The sequence below is a fragment of the Syngnathoides biaculeatus genome, chromosome 15 (assembly GCF_019802595.1).
Source record: "Syngnathoides biaculeatus isolate LvHL_M chromosome 15, ASM1980259v1, whole genome shotgun sequence".
Taxonomy (NCBI): domain Eukaryota; kingdom Metazoa; phylum Chordata; class Actinopteri; order Syngnathiformes; family Syngnathidae; genus Syngnathoides; species Syngnathoides biaculeatus.
Genome location: NC_084654.1, coordinates 13,691,153 through 13,709,809, shown reverse-complemented (window position 1 = coordinate 13,709,809; position 18,657 = coordinate 13,691,153). Strand labels below are relative to the sequence as shown.

At 41.1% G+C, this 18,657-nt stretch overlaps 3 protein-coding genes across 3 annotated transcripts in view; 2 read left to right on the top strand and 1 right to left on the bottom strand.

Moving 5' to 3' along the window:
• Positions 1–378: 378 nt before the first annotated feature.
• msh4 (mutS homolog 4) lies at positions 379–10,882 on the bottom strand. Its single transcript, XM_061844364.1, has 20 exons — positions 10,582–10,882; positions 9,421–9,579; positions 9,181–9,347; positions 8,987–9,097; positions 8,785–8,900; positions 8,526–8,699; positions 8,265–8,437; positions 8,112–8,179; positions 7,474–7,548; positions 7,325–7,389; positions 7,084–7,253; positions 5,714–5,850; positions 5,412–5,515; positions 3,477–3,601; positions 1,933–2,133; positions 1,747–1,865; positions 1,542–1,670; positions 1,288–1,462; positions 1,123–1,211; positions 379–960 (listed from the first exon to the last, which is right to left on the bottom strand). The coding sequence occupies exons 1-20, from the start codon at positions 10,766–10,768 to the stop codon at positions 772–774; spliced, it is 2,733 nt and encodes a 910-aa protein (XP_061700348.1). The 5' UTR covers positions 10,769–10,882; the 3' UTR covers positions 379–771.
• Positions 10,883–10,926: 44 nt separating this feature from the next.
• vcpkmt (valosin containing protein lysine (K) methyltransferase) lies at positions 10,927–15,139 on the top strand. The gene is made up of 5 exons (XM_061844366.1): positions 10,927–11,423; positions 12,813–12,926; positions 13,039–13,111; positions 13,192–13,311; positions 14,491–15,139. The coding sequence occupies exons 1-5, from the start codon at positions 11,167–11,169 to the stop codon at positions 14,614–14,616; spliced, it is 690 nt and encodes a 229-aa protein (XP_061700350.1). The 5' UTR covers positions 10,927–11,166; the 3' UTR covers positions 14,617–15,139.
• Positions 15,140–15,945: 806 nt separating this feature from the next.
• aspg (asparaginase homolog (S. cerevisiae)) overlaps positions 15,946–18,657 on the top strand; it is a 29,796-nt gene continuing 27,084 nt past the window's right edge. The window contains exon 1 of the mRNA XM_061843530.1: positions 15,946–16,049. The gene's annotated coding sequence lies outside the window, so the exon portion shown is untranslated. The remainder of the gene's footprint in view (positions 16,050–18,657) is intronic.

Below are 18,657 nucleotides of genomic sequence, written 5' to 3'. Positions count from 1 at the left end.
ACAAGTTTGAGTCTTACTGATTGTATGGGGTGGACAGGTGTCTTTAGACAGCTAACGACCTCAGACAGGTGCATCTGATTCAGGAAAATACATGGAGTGGAGGTGGACTTTTAAAGGCGGACTAACAGGTCTTTGATGGTCAGAATTCTAGCTGATAGACAGGTGTTCAAATACTTATTTGCAGCTATATCACACATATAAATCGTTAAAAAAATCATACATTGTGATTTCTGGATTTTTCTTTTTAGATTATCTCTCTCACAGTGGACATGCACCTACGATGAAAATTTCAGACTCCTCCGTGATTTCTAAGTGGGAGAACTTGCAATATAGCAGGGTGTTCAAATACGTATTTTCTTCACTGTAGCAACTTTCAAGTGAACCAAAGTACCACAATTTATTGAGGTGATTATAATTGCAAATAAAACGTGTATAAAATGATATAAATGGCAAAATATAGAGAATAATAAACATAAACAAAGTATAAATAGAGAATAAATCACAATATTTCATTTTGTTGCCTTCGTGGATAACTTTCTAAATTAGTTTCCACATTTTTAATGTCAATGCTCTATAAATTAGCAGATTATGGTTAACTTTCTCACTGCATTAAATTACTTGCATTGGATTGAATGTATTTTTACATGCATTTATGGCCAATAACAGTCAAAGAAATGCAATTGTCCGAAGAAACTATACACAACAGCCTTATACTTTCTCACTTGATGTACGTCTGGGACAGTCATTCTTCTGTAAGATTTGATTCCTCTCTCAGGTATCTGTGGATGCTGGCAGCCCTGTAGCTTCTAGATCTGCCTCATACTGCTGTCTTAGTCCCTTCACATACATGCGTAGGCTGTCCGGGTCAAGTCTGGAGTTTCTGGCAGTCTGAAGGAGGCGGGTGGCCAAGCGGTATAAAGCGCGGTGCCTCTCTGTTTCTGGATCACTTTGACGCTTGGCCTTGGGATCAATGTCCAAAACAGATTTTACTTGTTTAGCACCATGAGAGGAATTTGTGACCATTATCTAAACACCACATCACATTGCATGGTTTATTCTTGCAAACATTGTTGGACATTTTGTCGTAAAACATACTTAAAAGGACAATTGAATGAATCCTACCAAAAGATGCCTGCTGACTTTGGAGGCAATTGTCTTTGCTTCCTGTATTATGCTTGAAGGAAGTGATGTCATTTCAGCTGCTCTGAGGCCTAAGGCAGCAACAATACAATTTGTTACCACCCTTCAGACAAATATTTCATTAGAGTGATTTGACAGACTGTTTACCATAGTGTCTGTCTTCAGAAAGTCCTTGGGCCAGTGAGTGAGTGTATACTATGTTCTCAGTGCCTGTGTCACGAGTGCGTGTGTGCTGAACCTGCATGTGTTGGTTGTCCACATTGGGATACAGAGATTCTAGTTGGCACAGCTCAAGGTAGTGTGTGGCAAATAGGGTGAAGGCCTAAGAGCATGACAACACACACACCTAACAGATTTTTATCAATGGCGACTGGAAGCAAGGGATGGTCAATGCGCTTTACCTTGAGGCTGAGGAGAAACTCACACACCGAGTGACATATCCCAATGCCTTCCTCAGCACTGGTACCACGTCCCAGTTCATCTATGATTATGAGGGACTGTTCGCTAACATTGTGGATTATGTATGACACCTTTAGGAGAGAAAAAAATGTTTGAATGATCAAGCTTTGGTTTCTTTTACACTAAATCGGATTGAATGTATAGTACCTCCTTCATTTCCACCATAAATGTAGAAGAGTTAGTTTCAAAATCATCATCAATGCCAATTCTGGTGAAAATCTGATCTGCGATACGGAAAGAAGCATACTCAGCAGGGATGAAAGAACCTGTAAAAAAGTGAAATCACTTAAACCGCAAATCAAATCATTTGTTCCTTCAATACTCAATACTGACCTATTTGAGCCATGATCTGACACAGTGCTACTTGTTTGAGATATGTGGATTTCCCACTCATGTTGGGTCCTGTGATGCAGACAAAGTTGCTCCCCTCAGACACATAACAGTCGTTGGATACGAATTGCTGTCCGGGCATTTGTTCCAGGACGGGGTGACGACCCTGTTTGATAGCTAGTGTGTCTGTGAACTCTGGTCGCACTTGGAGACAAGAACAAGACAGACAAAACAGATCATAGTTAGTCAAGGCATAGAGGTTATTGTAACATTTGGAAAGTATAAATAATAAATTGGTAACATTGATTAGTTTTACTTCCACACCAACTCTACAATTACAATCATATACAGTTATTTTTTTTTTTTTTACAAATTTAGACCTAATTCTCACATTGATTGGGCTGGATTTTTGACCCATACAGCAAATAGCCACAAGGGGGCACTTCGCCTTCCCTCTAGGAGAGCTGTTAAACCAATCCATCTATCCATCCTTTTTCTGAGCCGCTTATCCTCACAAGGGTCGTGAGAGTGCTGGAGCCTATCCCAGCTAACTTCAGGCAGGAGGTGGGGTACACCCTGAACTGGTCGCAAGGCAATTGAAGGGCACACATAAACAAACAACCATTTGCACACAGATTCACGCGTAGGGGTAATTTAGAGTCATCAATTAACCTACCAGGCATGTTTTTGGGGTGTGGGAGAAAACTGGAGTGCCTGGAGAAAACCCACACAAGCACGGGGAGAACATACAAACTCCACTCAAGCAAGCCCGGGATTTGAACCCCTGTCCACAGAACTGTGAGGTAGACGCTCTACCCAGTCGTACACCATTCCGCCTGTTAAACCCAGAATATTGCTCTTGACTTCAGGCAATTTTATGATAATTCAGTTCAGTGATAACCTAAATGATCAATTCCAGCAGTGTTTTTTGTGGCCTCCATGCATTACCACAGTTAACCGAGAGGGCACAATACACCTGTAATAATAATAAGCACAAGCAAATAATATAATAAATAAGCAAAGTTGAAGAGTGCCCAGTGCTCTTGCATGAATTTGACTAACAATTTCCTTATATGAGTTCCAAACTGTAAGAATTCTTTATTTTAGTTGCATTAACCTTTGGTTAACTTATTTGTACATATACAAAATGCATACAACAATGCCTTCACAGTTGACTCAGGTTCTCATGCAAGCAATCTGATTCTGGTACAGATTCATTCAACTGGGTCACATACATATAAAACCTTTTCCAACATAGTTCAACAATGGCCACAGTAGGGGTGATCGGTCTTGGTAACCACTGCATGATGATATGTAAGGTAATCTGAGCAGAGGTTGCCAGGAGAAACAGCAGGGAGTCAGTTAGCACGTGTCTCTACTCCCCACCTTCAGGACTGACTGGGTTGCCATCGACCCACGCAAAAAGGACGGAGGTCAGAAGTGCTAGCTCATTGACATTTACTGGCTGCTGGTTTATATGTCGAGTGTTACGTGATTGGAAAGCAGATGTAATCAAGTGTGACAGTTTGACAAGACATCACACTCACCATAGTTAGAGAGGGTGCATACGTTTGCCAGCGACAGGAGCATGTCCAGCATCGATACAGCATCCGACAGTTTGTAGAGGCAATGGACATGTTCACGGATAGTGTTCAGAAGTTGACATACCACCCTTCGAAGGAGATAGGATCAGTGGTAAGAGGGTACAGTACATTGCTTAAGAAAAATATTGGTAAATTCATGGAGTGATTTTGTCAGACCAGCACCTTGAAGGGAGCGGAAAACCTTCGGTTTTATGTAACATTTGAGGACCCTATACTCTTAGGTTAGACAGCAGAGATAGTTGTTTTGACACACCATGGAAGTATTTGGGAAATATTGGCAATACAGTATGTTGGTTAAATATAGACATGGGGAGGCATCTGGTTAGAGCGTTAGCCTCACAGTTCTGAGGACCGGGATTCAAATTCCGCCCCGCCTGTGTGGAGTTTTCATGTTCTCCCCGTGCCTGTGTGGGATTTCTCCGGGCACTCGGGTTTCCTCTCACATCCCAATAATGTATTAATAGGAGACTCCTTCGCCCAACCAGTCTACACGTGGTTTGTGGACCTGGAGAAGGTCGTTGACCATGTCCCTCAGGGAGCCCTGGGGGGGGTAAGGGTTACCAAATCCCTTGATACTGGCTGTTAGGTCCCTGTATGACCGGTGCATTGCTGGCAGTAAGTCAGACTCGTTTCTGGTGAGGGTTGGACTCCACCAAGGTCACCCCTTGTCACAGATTCTGTTCGTAACTTTCATAGACAGAATTTCTAGCCACAGTCAAGGCGTTGGAGATGGTCCTTTTTGGTCGCCGCAGTATTGTATCTCTGTTTTTTGCAGATGATGTGGTTCTGTTGGCTTCATCAAGCCGTGATCTCCAACTCTCAATGGAGCACTTCGCAGCAGTGTGTGAACAGACTGAGATGAGAATCAGCACCTTCAAATCTGGGACCATTGTCCTCAGTTGGAAAAGGGTGGCGTGTTCTCTCCAGGTGAGGGATGAGATCCTGCCCCATGTGGAGGAGTTAAAGTATCTTGGAGTCTTCTTCACAAGTTAGGGAAGAATGTAACGTGAGATTGACAGGTGGATCGGTGCAGCGTCTGCAGTGATGCGGAATTTGTATCGGTCTGTTGTGGTAAAGAAGGAGCTAAATCGAAAGGACAAGCTATTTACTGGGTGATCTACGTTCCTACTCTCAGCGATGGTCACAAGCTGAGGGTCAGGACTGAAAGAACAAGATCTCGGGTAGAAGCGGCCAAAACGAGTTTCCTCCGCGGACTGTCTGGGTTCTCCCTTAGAGATAGGGTCAGAAACCCGATCATTCGGGAGGGGCTCAGAGTATAGCCGCTGCTCCTCCGGATTGGGAGGAGCCAGATGTGGTGGGTGGGGGATCTGATTCGGATGCCTTCCGGACGCCTCCCTGGTGAGGTGTTCCGGGCCCATCGTCTCGGAAAGAGACCCCAGGGACGACCCAGGACATGCTGGTGAGACTATATCTCTTGACTGGCTTGGAAACACCGCGCGATCCCTCCAAAAGAGCTGGATGAAATGGCTGGGAAAAGGGAAGTTTTCGTGTCCCTGCTATAGCTACTTCACCCACGACCCGACATCCGATAAACAGTAGAAGACGGATAGATGCATGGAACACATTTTTTAATGATTGTGCCCCAAATTTAGTTTCAATCCCATTCGAGGTCTAATTAAGATGAGATTTAAAAAAAAAAAAACTAATTCCAATTAATATAAATGAGTGTCATATAATGTGAGCAACTGACATAGAATTCATGAATTCATTTTGTACATCTCGGCCTTAAGGGTGGACTTGAAGGACACATTCATTTCAAAAGGACATAACGAGAACCAAAACCCTCAATTTGAAGATTATGTAAATAACCACATGCATTAAATATAACCGTGTGCTCGTGTGTGATGAGCTCCTCACACATAGGACATATGAATGATCTCCCTTAGGGCCTCATCACAGCGGTCATTCAGCTTCATCAGATCCGTGGTGGTGAAGCCATAGTTGTCTTTGTGTTTGGTGACCTGGAGGGATAGATTTCGAATGCCAACGGTTATGGCTACTTGATAAAACCACACTTATGTTCCCTCAAGGGCAACGAGACTGTTAAAGGAACAACTGAAAGCATGAGAAACGGGCACTTTTTTTTTTTAACTAAGAAAACATTTTTACTTGAGTAAGGTTAAAAATATAGTTTCCATTGTCATTCTAACTGAGGATACCTTGATGAACTCTGAAGGAAGTTTCCCCTCAGGCAAGTACATTCCTTCCAGCTTCATCTGGATAAAGAAACCTCGTGCAGTGCTGAAGCTTGTGCGCATGGGAAATCCATAGTTCTCTGACATCTGGTTTACTAGTCCTAAGAAACACAAGTGCATGCTTATGAAGATTTGCAAAAGCACCCATGAATGAGAACATGTAAATATTTGCTGCTAGGGAAATCCATGACAAAATAGCTGCAATGTAGGATTTTCATAATTGAAGCATCTATATCCAAATGTTTTTTTTTTCTGGAGAAAAAGTAACAGTAGTAAAATCTTATGTAAGCACAAAACAATTATCAACTGACCTGATAACACTGACACAAAAAAAAACCATGACCATTATTTTCTATGATAAATTAAAATTGTGGTCATCAAAGTGAATTGGGGTGCGCACTTCTCCATCACAGTTCTAAAATTCGCTGTTTGAATCTCAACTCTGAATTTCATGTGTGAAGTTGGTTCTCCATGTGCTTTGCGTAGGCTCCTGCTTCCTCTAACATTACAAAAACATCTTCACTTCATTTAAGACTCTCACGTATGAAAGTCTGTAGGTGTGAATGTGCGAATTGTTTGTCTATATGTGCCTTGCCATTGAATGACCAGTCCGGGGTGTTCACTGCCTTTTGCGCAAAGTCATCTAATATAGGCTCCACCTGACCTGTGCCTCAAATGAGATTAAGAATGGCTTAAATCGAAATTGCTTTCTCAAATCCAATGTGGATCTAATCTGAATTCAATTTGGTTGGCACACCGTCTTTTTACCCAGCAGATAGCAACATAATGTATTGAAATTGTCCCCCAAAAAAACCTTATCCTGTCTAAATTCTCAGTTACTTTATTTTTATCATTATTTGTTTTCTATATCTTGAAATTACACAACAGCAAAAGAGTGTCAGATGTGTCATCCTTGCCTTTGTAGTATTCTGTAATTTATTTATACACATTTTCTGATCTGAAAATTTTGTAAATTAGAGATGCAATGTTTTGCACCATTATAAAGGCTGCTGCATCATGAATAAAGATTTCAAACATTAGATAAGTCTGTACTGAGAAAGGGTATGAATGGTTTTGACATGGAACACTTTTTTTCAGGGTAAGAATGACAAAGTGTTAAACTGTTTATGCTTTTAGGTTTTCACTCACTACCTAAAATATGCATTTTTATTTCCAGCATGCCTCAGGATTATCACCAGATTTTAAACTGATGGCCTAGGAATGAAGACCATACACCCCATGTAGATACATCATATTACGCTAAAAGTCAGGTTGATATATCAAAGGCTCTAGACTAGAAGTTGCGAACAAATACAGTGACGTACAGTATGCACCTGCAATGTCATCCACTATCTCTGTATAAGCTCGTCGGGCAATATCCAGGAACTCATTGATGTTTGGTCGCACGGCGTAGCACTTCTGCGTGCGCATGTTCAGGCTCCCCTTCAAATAGGCGGTGTCGTCATTAATCACGGTGAGGATCTGCTTCACGATCACATCAAATCTGAAGGCGTACACAAACCTCTATGAGTAAAAATACAAACACAGACGACAGCTAGCACAAGACATAGCTACCTGTTATCCTCTAATGAAGTGCTGTATGCTTTAAGAAGAGCTGTGTTGCAGTTCTTCAACACCACCTGTTCATGAAAATAGCTTTTTGAAAATGATTGAAACCTAACTTTGAAGCCATTAACTCGTTTTGTATATCATCAGGCACCAACCCTCAACTGTGGCACAAGATCCAAAGTGTGTTTCAATTGAATGATGTGTGTAATCTTTGCTTCAGCAACCTGAACCTACAAAAATGGTATAATACAACCAATTACTTGGGCATTTACACATGAAATAATAGAAACTTCAAGGAACTATATTCGGTATGACAGTACTGTATATTTAGAATTAACCCCAGCATTTCACTATCACAATAGAAAAGGCAATAATGAAAAGCTTATGATTTCAAATAATATCTCAATCATAATCAAAGGGCACAGGGTGGCTTTCTGTCCAGCACTGCCACTGAGTCAGTGTTCCTAATTTTGCAAATTTTACAACTTTTGTAACGGCTATTTTTTTAAGCAGAAACAAGGAACACATCTTTATATTTATGCGGTATGATTAGAGAATTCTGGAGACTCCCTCCAGAGCAGGAAATGTTCATATGTCCTGAAATGAATGACTGAATGAATGAAGGAAATGAATGGCACTTGCACAAATCCACCACAGCGTAATCCAAACATATTCTTCGTGGTATGTTTGATGCACTCGGTTAATTATTTCAGCACACCAAACAATGACAAATAGGATACAATTAAAAAAAAAAAAAAGAAAGCATAAGAACTACTAAAAGTGCTTCACATACTGTCTCGTGTTTTGGAACCTGGACCAGAAGAGACAGCAGCTGGTCAATGTCAAGGAAATGACCTATCGCTTAAGAAAAGAAAAGGCCAAATGTTTAAATCATTTTGTCAGACTGTACGAGTATCAAGTTTCATTAAAATGCTCTCTTTAGTACCATTCTTCAATCCAAAGAAGAGCTCCTGATTCTGCAGCAACTCTTGTATCGTATCCAAGCGTATATTTATAGTATGCACATCCACCAGAGGCTCCAGAATATTGGCACGTAACCTTCTGGCGCCACCGGGGGTTTTCGTGTGGTTAAGGACGCCTAAAAGGGTATGGTCGCTCCTGTGTGCACACAGTAAACGTATACATGGGACAATCCAAGTGCTACACAAAATAACTGACATTTTGTTATCATTTGCTCATATTGTACCTGTGGTCTCTATTGTTGACCACCAATTCCATGTTACTGGCAGATGATGAGTCGATCATAGCCGTCTGTTCGCTTCCTTTAAAGCTCACTTTAAGCGACTTGGCAGCATACACAGAGTTCTGAATGAACTCTAAATATTTCAGCAAAGCAGCTGCAGCTGCAAGGCAATAATACCTGCACAAATAGGAACAGTTGGTAGTGCAATGGTTGTCACAGTTTATTCCCATTTTTTTGCACATTATTGTACTCAATGGCATACTTTGCTTGAACTTCCATCAGGACAGTGCTAAACTCTGGAGCACAGAGCTGTTGGATGTACTCCAGTCCTTTCTTCTCATTAAAATATTTCCTTTGAATTGCATTGAAAGCAACACCCTGAGAGACAAAATGGAAATACTTGCAACAAATAGTACCATATTGGCAGTTTTCATGCTACATACAGTACATTATTGCATTGGCACCTGGAAGTTCTCTGTGATGAGAGTAAAGAGCTTTGTCCCTTTACCCTGATCACAAGCAGTGTCTGGCATCAGTATCTCCATCGGCAACAAGATATGGACCTTGGTTATAACCTTAAGAAGTGTACAGGTTGGGATCCTTCTACTTCAAAGATGACAGTTGCAAAAATAACAGCTTTTGTTGTTTATTAGGTTACCTTAGCATACGTTCCAGTGTCTGCAAACTGAGACAATATAAGCTCTGGACATTTCAAGTTAACACTGGCCATTCCAATCTCTCCCCTGGCCAAACCACGGCCTTCAACCAGGGATACAACTACAGATGCACCAGAAGCTGTGGTAGATGAGGAGCAACTTGTAGCTGCTATAAAAGAAAAAATAAATTGAGAAAATGTTACTCAACCGCTAACTTGCAGTAGTGCTTTGGGCCACAGTACCAGTACGATCAGTCAACGGGGTTCGTGTAGGGTGTGTGGCTCTTGCAGAACCGGGGATTCTCCTGAGGCTTGGTGTTCTTCGATGGTAAGAGCTGTCTGAGGTGCAGACAAGGCGGAGTGGATTGGTCCTTCCTAACTGAAGGCTATCAGGGAAATTACCTATGTCAACAAATGGAATATACATTTTAATGAATCTTCAACTCTACTCTCCCAAAGATTCCACAACGACAACAAAAAAAACCCCATATATTTTGTATAGCATTTGTTCCCATTAGGGTCATAGGTGAGCTGGAGCCTGTCGCAGCTAACTTTGGGTGAGAGGCACTATATTTTCTGGACTGGATGTCAGGCAAACCTAAGACATTTACTGCACAGGGTGCAAACATAGGTATAGAGTTACAAGAGTTTTAAGAATATCACCATTCTTGGGCAGTAAGAAACACAACTCAACATTTTCTTTTGTTGCACATTAGATGTACACAATGGTTTGAATAAATTTCAGAAAAATGTTGCACTTTTTCAACATTGCTGGGATGTCTAGTGTGAATCGCTCATTTGACATCATGGCACAGATATTTAATCTGGCCAATGGTTATCTTCAATAAAAACATGAAAACACGTTTGTGTGATTTTAGTTCAAGAAGTTTATTTTTGTAATTTGGATGAAGATCAACCAACATTTTATGACCAATTTATGCATACATTCTCCAACTGTATTTACTGTCCTGATTACTCATAAAATAGATCCATAGAAGAACAAATTATGGAAGACCAGCCATAACAATCACCACAGCTCTCCTGAATGGATTATTTTTCATGGGATATTTCCAAAGAGAATGTTTATTTTGAAGAAAAAAAACACGTACTGTTGATGGTGTGTACATTTATAAAAGTAGTAAGCCAAGAAATTGGTAACACTAAAAACCTGTGTCAAAGTTTGTGTGTCAAAAGTCCACAACAAAAATGGGTAAATCCCATGAGGCCAAAAATCTGAGGACAGTGTACTTGGTAAATAGTTAACAAACGTTTTTAATATCATAAAATAAAAGTTTCTTTCTATTTTAATAAGAACAACTCGTGTTTTGGGAATGTGGAAGAAAGCCAAACATGCAAACACCATCAGTGAGGATACAGACCAACACGTTCCCACCACACAGTTACCTGCGGCTGTGCGAGGAAGTGATGGACCAGTGCTGGAGTGAGTACTCTCTCCAACCAAACTTTGACAGGAGTGATTATAAGAAGTGTTTTCATTAACTAGACTTGTTTCAGATGGAGACACGTCAGAGCTATGTCCACTTTCTAAAGTATCACTACTCACGATCTCCTCAGTGCTGCTACGGAACATTGCAAAACGTCATAAAATCTACTGTCTATGGGTTCTTTTTCCCAAATCACTGACACATCTTCAGTATTAAATTCAATCCCACCCCCCCCCTCCCAAAAAATAAGCGAATATGCCAAAAAAACACCTTAAAAAGGTCAGCTTTTAGCTTAGACGCTAACAAAATATAATCACTGGCACTTATCTGGCGCGTGAGCCACTCGTAATTGGCTCCATCTGCGCATGCTCCTTTTACGTTTTGTTTGTACTTTAATCGCTGACACGTTTTAAAAATTTTATAAACAGATTTGCTACCGCCTGCCTAAAAACGGCATAAAACACCGTACACGTTAATAGTATGAAGGTTAAAAAAAAGTTTCCATGTCACAGGCGAACTTCCGTTTCCTGTACGGCCAACCAACATGGCGGCGCAAGGAGAGCAAAACAATTACTTCATACGAGAAATTGAGAAAAACGATGGTTCTGTCTTGACAGTGAGCCAGTGTTATATGGGGGACGTGGGCTGCGTGGTTTGGGATGCGGCCATCGTTCTTGCAAAGTATTTAGAGACAAAAGAATTTTACGATCCGTCCTCGGGAGTGAATTTATGGGCTGGGCGAAGTGTGGTGGAGTTAGGAGCTGGGACCGGGGTCGTAGGTTTGATGGCAGCGACTTTGGGGTGAGTTAATAATGTACATATTAATGGGGGTCCATGACAGTCCAGTATTACGACTTTTCGAAACATAATGAGTAGTCTACATAGATTAAAAGAAAGAGGAAAAAGAAGGGCTGTATGTTTTTTCTCTCGAGTCTTCAAACTGTAGATTCAGATATATTCACACGTTTCCTGTGGAGGTTGGCAGTGAATGTTGTTTATGGGTGTTTTTTTCTCACAGCTCTCACAATGTATATTTCATCATCTTGATACCCTTGGCCAACCTGTTCTTTGTCTGTTGCTCATTACACCAGTAGTTTCTTTCTTTGTAACAGCGCTTATTGATTTTCCTTTTTCTCTCATCTTAATAAGGGTTTTTTTTTTCTCCCTAGACAGCGCTCCGGTTTTCATGTTTGCTTTATGGCAAATGCAGTTTTCACAGGGGAAACCCAAAACCAATAGCAAGGACAAATCTGAAAGGCAACACCTTAGCAACCATAAACTCACATGAGTCACATGTTCCAACTTACTTTTTCTCACTCAAAAAGTACATGAGTTCAACCAAAAGGTGAACTGTCGTGAATCTTTTAACACATCTGGAGGTAAATACTATGAAGAAAGTGATTTTGATATGAAACCCAATTGTCTTCAGTATACAGTACAACTAAAAAAAAGGAATTAACCATGCCATCCCAGTACTTTTGAGGGGGACTGTAGTTGCATTATATGCACACATGTACATATAATACACTCTAGGTACGTTCAGAAATTCACTCCAAGAGAGCTCTCTACATTTCAAAACATTCAGAACACTGGAGTGTGCCGTTTTGGTTATTGATATTATCAGGCTATTATTAGACTATTATATATTAGAATATCCATGTTATTATTCGCCTGTAAAATTCTTCACAAGTAAATTGACTATCTTCAGTCAACAACTGACTAAAATTTTACTTTTTCCAAACTACACTTTGAGTTTATGAAGGGGATACATCATCACATGGTATAAGAAAGCACGCTTAGTTCCCGGCGTACTTCCTATTTTTCATTTTACTCTGGAATTTGTATTTTCTTCTCGTGCTTGCGTGTGCCCTGCAATTTACTGGTGACCACTCCAAAGTGTACGTACTCTGCTGCTCTCCCTGAGCGAGCTGGAATGGGCTCCAGCACACCCATAAACTTTAATGAAGACACCACGATAGGAAGAGGATAGATGGATGATTTGTATTTTCATATAAATATTTACTGTTTATGTACAAATTCGGGTTGTGTTGCCTTATGAACAGAAGGAACTCTCGTCACGTGAATATGCTCTGTACGCAATATCTTGGAAGTCTGTAAACCTGACATTTCTTTTTTAGTTAACCCATTTAATGTTTGTTGATTCCTGTTTCATTGTATTCATTCCAATAGCGCTTATGTTAGTGTGACAGACTTGGAGGATTTACAGACCCTCCTGAAACAGAACATTCAAAACAACCAGACTCTCATCAGTAGTGGATCCATAAGTGCCAAGGTACTGGAATGGTTTGTACTGTTTTATATTTTTTAACATGCTCAAATTTTGACGATTGTCTCCAGGTAGTATAGAAAAGATAAATTTTATATGCAGTACACACTCATACTTTTCTGTGTTCAGGGGAAAAGATGTATCTGGTTTCCTTCCGCCTCCAAACTATGTCCTGATGGCAGATTGCATCTATTATGAGCAGGTATTACGGATGTCACCGTAAATGGATGCTTTGCATATTTTCATATCCATTAGCAGCAATACTAATTTATTTCTGCACAGTCTATTACTCCACTGGTGGAGACCTTGAAGCTTCTCAGTGGACCAGAGACTTGCATTATTTGTTGCTACGAGCAACGCACCGAGGGCCTCAACCCAAAAGTAGAGGAGCGGTTTTTTGAGGTAAGATTCATGCCATCTTGCTGTAAATATAAATATGAATATTTATACAGTCCCCTACAAAAGTGTTTCTACCTTCTCAAGTCTTGCCTTTAAGATTGAGTCCTTAATCATTAGATCACTTGTTTTTTGGCTTTGTTTTTCATCTGTAAAAATACATTTGATGTTAAAGTGCCACTGTCATGAAATGCATGATTTTTAGTATGTTATTAATGAAAAACAGGCAGCCAGAATTGATCTGTCTGTTTTTTCACCACACATGATTTTGACGTATATGGCTTTTTGTCACTCCCGCTATGAAAATCCTCTCGAGGAAATTGTTTTCGACAGGAAGCAGGAAGTGACTTGAGGGCATTAGCGCAGTCAAGCAGACTCGTTTTTCTATTAGTTTTACCTGCCGGAAGGTAGCTCTTTGTTCCTTCGTGTTAACCAAAATGCCGACTCGTTGTATTGCTGCATATTGTTTGGGAGTCTGTTGTTAGTTAGACGTGATCCGCGTATCATCTAAATTTGGCTCGAAACGATAGGGTAATATTGCCCCGGTCACGTCACTTGATTGTGAGATGTTCTCTTCTTTGAAAAGAGCTTCTGTGTCCCATAGTAGGTGGCGCAGCGTGTTTTCAATGGCGACTGTCCCGGTTTGACGTAATGAACAGACGTTGCAGGCAATATGGCTACCACTTGGATGTCGAATGAGACTTCCGCAACTTTGCGCATGGATGACGCGCTCTCCGCTCATATTTATTCTTTCGTATGGACATTGAAGTGAATAATGTTATATGTATTTTTCATTACAATATCTATTTTAGAATGTTTATAGGTATGACACTTGACCTTTAAGTAAACATGAAGACGAGATCTGGCCACAGAAAACTGTTTTGAAGCTGTGAGAAGAGGGAAACTCGGTAAATGCTATTGCACAAAAAATGGGCATAGCAAGTACATCAATTAGGAATATTCTGGAAAAGAACCGACTGGTATCCTGACCAACAGACATCGAACAGGTCGGCCAATGATATCAACAACAGTTTTCGAACTTTTGATCTGGATAACTAATTGTCTTCAGTAAATCACTAATCAAATTAATTTACCATGCCGTTCCAATACTTTTGCCGGGGACTGTAAGAGACTGTTTTGGCCTTGCCACTCAATGTGTCATTTCTTTATTATTTCATCCTTCAGTTGCTGCAACAAAGCTTCAAATATGAAGAAATTCCATTGTGCAAACAAGATGGAGAGTTTAGTAGTCCAGACATCCGCATTCTGCATGTTCGGAAAAAAAGTCTGAGATTGCAAGAAGATATATGAAAATAGATGTTTCACTGCAAACCATGAACTGGTTGCCATTCTATCTCAGAGCACACAGACAACCGTTCTCGCTCACATTCAGTTCATTGCGGACAGCTGGACAAGTTTTCAATGAACATATATTTTTTTCATTTATTTTTGCATGTGGGAGGAAGCCGGAATACTCGAAGAAAATCCACACAAACATTGGGAGAACATGCTAACTGCAAACAGGAAGGCAAGAGCCAAGGTTAAAATCCCGAAACTCACAACTGTGAAGCAGACGTGCTAACCACCGTAACACTGTGCTGCCCTATGTAGAAAATTATACACACACAAAAAAGAAACTATTTTGGGATGCTGTGATTATGTGATATTTAACTTACAATTTATTTAACAATGATCTGTAAAGTTCTACCGTGAATCCATGTGAAAAGGATTTGCCATAAAGCCAAAGCATTGCTGAGTTGTGACACTAGGGGGCAACAGTTGCCATTTAAAAAAAAAAAAGGGGGGACTGCAATAAAGCTGCACTTTTATTACAGTGGAGGTTGTCATATTTTCATTTTGATGAATAACGTGATTGCTATTTCAGTATGAAGCACAGGCTTCAGTCACAAAAGTCCTCAACTATTGGGCTGATCAAAATATGTATTCAACACTCTAAGCTTCAACTCTGTGCTATTGCCAATTCACATGCCACTCACACTTCTGCCATTTTGTCTCCATACAAGGGGAATTCCATCTGACGTCCCAGATGAGGCGCAAGATTATGATGTTTTACGCTCATAAACCGTGACGTGCCCCCCCACCCCAATAAACACACACACAGGGAGGGAGGGGGGGTTGCAGCGTTACATCTTCCTCACTTGTTACATTCCAGAGCTCTAGTAAAACAGCCATAGAAGTCTCCAATGACCAAATAAAACAATGAATGCTCATGTTGGGCTACTGCTGTAGTCCCTTCATATCTTCTTCTTCTTCAAATGATGGAAGAAAAAGTGCGGTGGACAAATAGAAATCATGTGATAGAAAAATGGAGAGTGAGGTCTAAGAGAAGTAGGCCTGTTTGGAGTGGCAGTGGGAGAGAAGGCTCAGTTCAGAGACCTTTAAGACCTAGGTGAGCGGTGGGTTGAAGGTTTTGTTAACCCTCCATTTTCTGAGCTGCTTATCCTCACGAGGGTCGCAGGAGTGCTGCAGCCAATCGCAGCTGTCATTGGGCAGGATGCGGGTCGGGGTACACCCTCACCTGGTTGCCAGCCAATCGCAGGGCACATGGACACAGACAACAGTTGCACTCATAATCACACCTCGGGGCAGTTTGGAGTCTCAACTGCATGTTTTTTGGATCTGGGAGGAAACCGCAGTGTCTGGAGAGAACTCACGCAGTCACAGGGAGAACATGCAAACTCCACTTAGGTGGGGCAAGGATTTGAACCCTGGTCCTCAGAAATGTGAGTTCAACCCTTAACAGCTGCGGCACCATGCTGCCTAAGTTTGTTTATATGAAGCCAAATTACATATAAATTGAAAGTCTGCTTCTTAACCACTTAGACCAACATATTGAGCAGCACTGCAATACTTACATCACTGCAACCTACAATTCCAGTAGATAAATTAATACGCCTCTGACTGCCAATAAAAATGTAGCATGTTATTAGTTGAAGGAGGCCGAACGGTGGATCAGATGGTAAACCGTTGACCTCACAATTCTGAGGTCCGGGGTTCAATCACGGACCTGTCTGTGTGGAGTTTGCATGTTCTCCCTGTGCCTGTTTCCTCCGGGCACTCCGGTTTCCTCCCACATCCCAAAAAACATGCAACATTAGTTGGACACTCTAAATTGCCCCGAGGTATGATTGTAAGTGGGGCTGTTTGTCTCCATGTGCCCAGCGATTGGCTGGCAACCAGTTCAGGGTGTACACCGTCTCCTGCCCGTTGACAGCTGGGATAGGCTCCAGCACTCCCCGCGACCCTCACGAGGATAAGCGGCAAAATAATCGATGGATGGATTAGTTGAAGGATGACATTTTTGACAGCTCTTGTGCTCAATTTTGTTATAGATGGTTCAAGTAGTCATGCTGTTATCAACTGTCTGACTACACTAATGGTCTGATGATTATTCCTTTTTCCCGTGGCACTGACTGTGATATGTTCAGCTAATTAATCTGACTCACAAGTATGATAAAAAGTCCCAGATGTTATGTTAAAGCCAGGGGGGACCTTTTGGAGATTAGAGGGGAGCACCACTATTAAGTGTCGCATTTCTGTTGGATTCTTACCGATTGCTACTGTACAGTGTGTAAACGTCTGGCTTCAATTGTATCTCTCTCTCGCTCTCATTTGGAATCCAGACTCTCCCTGGCATCCTCGCTACTCCATAAATTTTCCAAAAATAACTATGTTGTGATAGTCTTTGTTAATTAGGTGAGCACCGCTGGGAAATACAGTAAATGGGACGGGTTACTATGAAGCGATGATGTGTGTCGTCTGCTATCCTCACACTACAACTGTAAACATTGTCAAACATGAAACTTGTCCATGCGTCCCCGCGGCACAATGTCACTCACCTTTATCTGACCACAAATGGCGCTGTTAGTGGAAAGTTACACAATTCAACAGAATAATGTGGCATTTAACAGTCTACTCATTTATAAATAACTAAATAGCCTAACTTTATGGTGTTCACACTCATTTATTATAGAATTGAGGTTTCTTTGATGCAGGATTACTTTTTTATCGCAGTCTGTGCTGGTTGTTTGGATTTCAGTCCCCAGCCAATTTAAACAGATTGAGTTCCAAATCCCATTTATGCAAGGCACACACCTTCCTTTTTCCTCTTTTACATAGACAAAGAAGAAAAGAGATGGGTGAGGGAATGTGTGGCACAGTACTCAGCAGCACGACTGCTGCATCATGGTAAAGTGACGCAGATAAGTCTCTGTGTCATCAATTCATCAATAATTAACATCATCGTGCCACCTGGCGCTAAGAGATGTAGTGTTCCCCAAATTAAGACTCATTCTTTCACTATTAAGCCATGGCTTCAAAATAGACCCCTAACAGGGCCGGTTAAAGATAGAAAATGCTGTGTAAACGTGGATCTGCAGCCTCATGGATCATAAATCTCTCAAAGATGACTCAACCCAAATGAATGCTTCAAAGGCCTGATCAGGGCATCACTGGAACTCCGTTGATCAGTGCTCCCTCAGCTCATCTGCACTATATGGAAGTGTCGGTCATTTAGGATGAGCACTAATCACAGTGAAGAAACCAGAAAAGGATAAAACACTGTACAGTGACTTGCTCACTGGCAAACTTATTTCATCACCATAGATTTCAACATATTTGTATATTGTATTTTTTTTTAACCACACAATGATCAAAATATAGGGCAGCCCCAGTTATTTTCCTGTCCTGGACAAATCATGAAACTGCCCCTTGGTTAAGTGGCTCTAGGTCTCTTTAATGGCTATACATGAATCGGAAAGACATCATTATGATAATCCATCCATCCATTTTCTTTGCCGCTTATCCTCACAAGGGTCGTGGGGAGTGCTGGAGCCTATCCCAGCTGTTAATCGGCATGAGGCAGGATACACCCTGAAGTGGTTGCCAGCCAATCGCAGAGCACATCGAGACAAACAACCACACTCACAATCACACCTAAGGGCAATTTAGAGTGTCCAATTAATGTTGCATGTTTTGGGGATGTGGGAGGAAACCGGAGTGCCCGGAGAAAACCCACGCAGGCACAGGGAGAACATGCAAACTCAACACAGGCGGGGCCGGAATCGAATCCAACGCTTTACCAGTTGATCCACCGTGCCACTTTATTATGATAATGTGTACTTTTATTAAGTATATTGGAATGATTAAATCATATTCATGGCAGTAATGTGAGCAAAAGTTCTCAATTAATTTTTCTGTATAGAAACATGTGACTCCCAGCGAGCAAGTGCCTCTCCAATTACATTCCGACTTATCAAACATACATAGCATATTAGTGTTGGCCACCTTTAGGAAAATCTTTTATTTTTTTCATTCCATTGAGTGATTGGG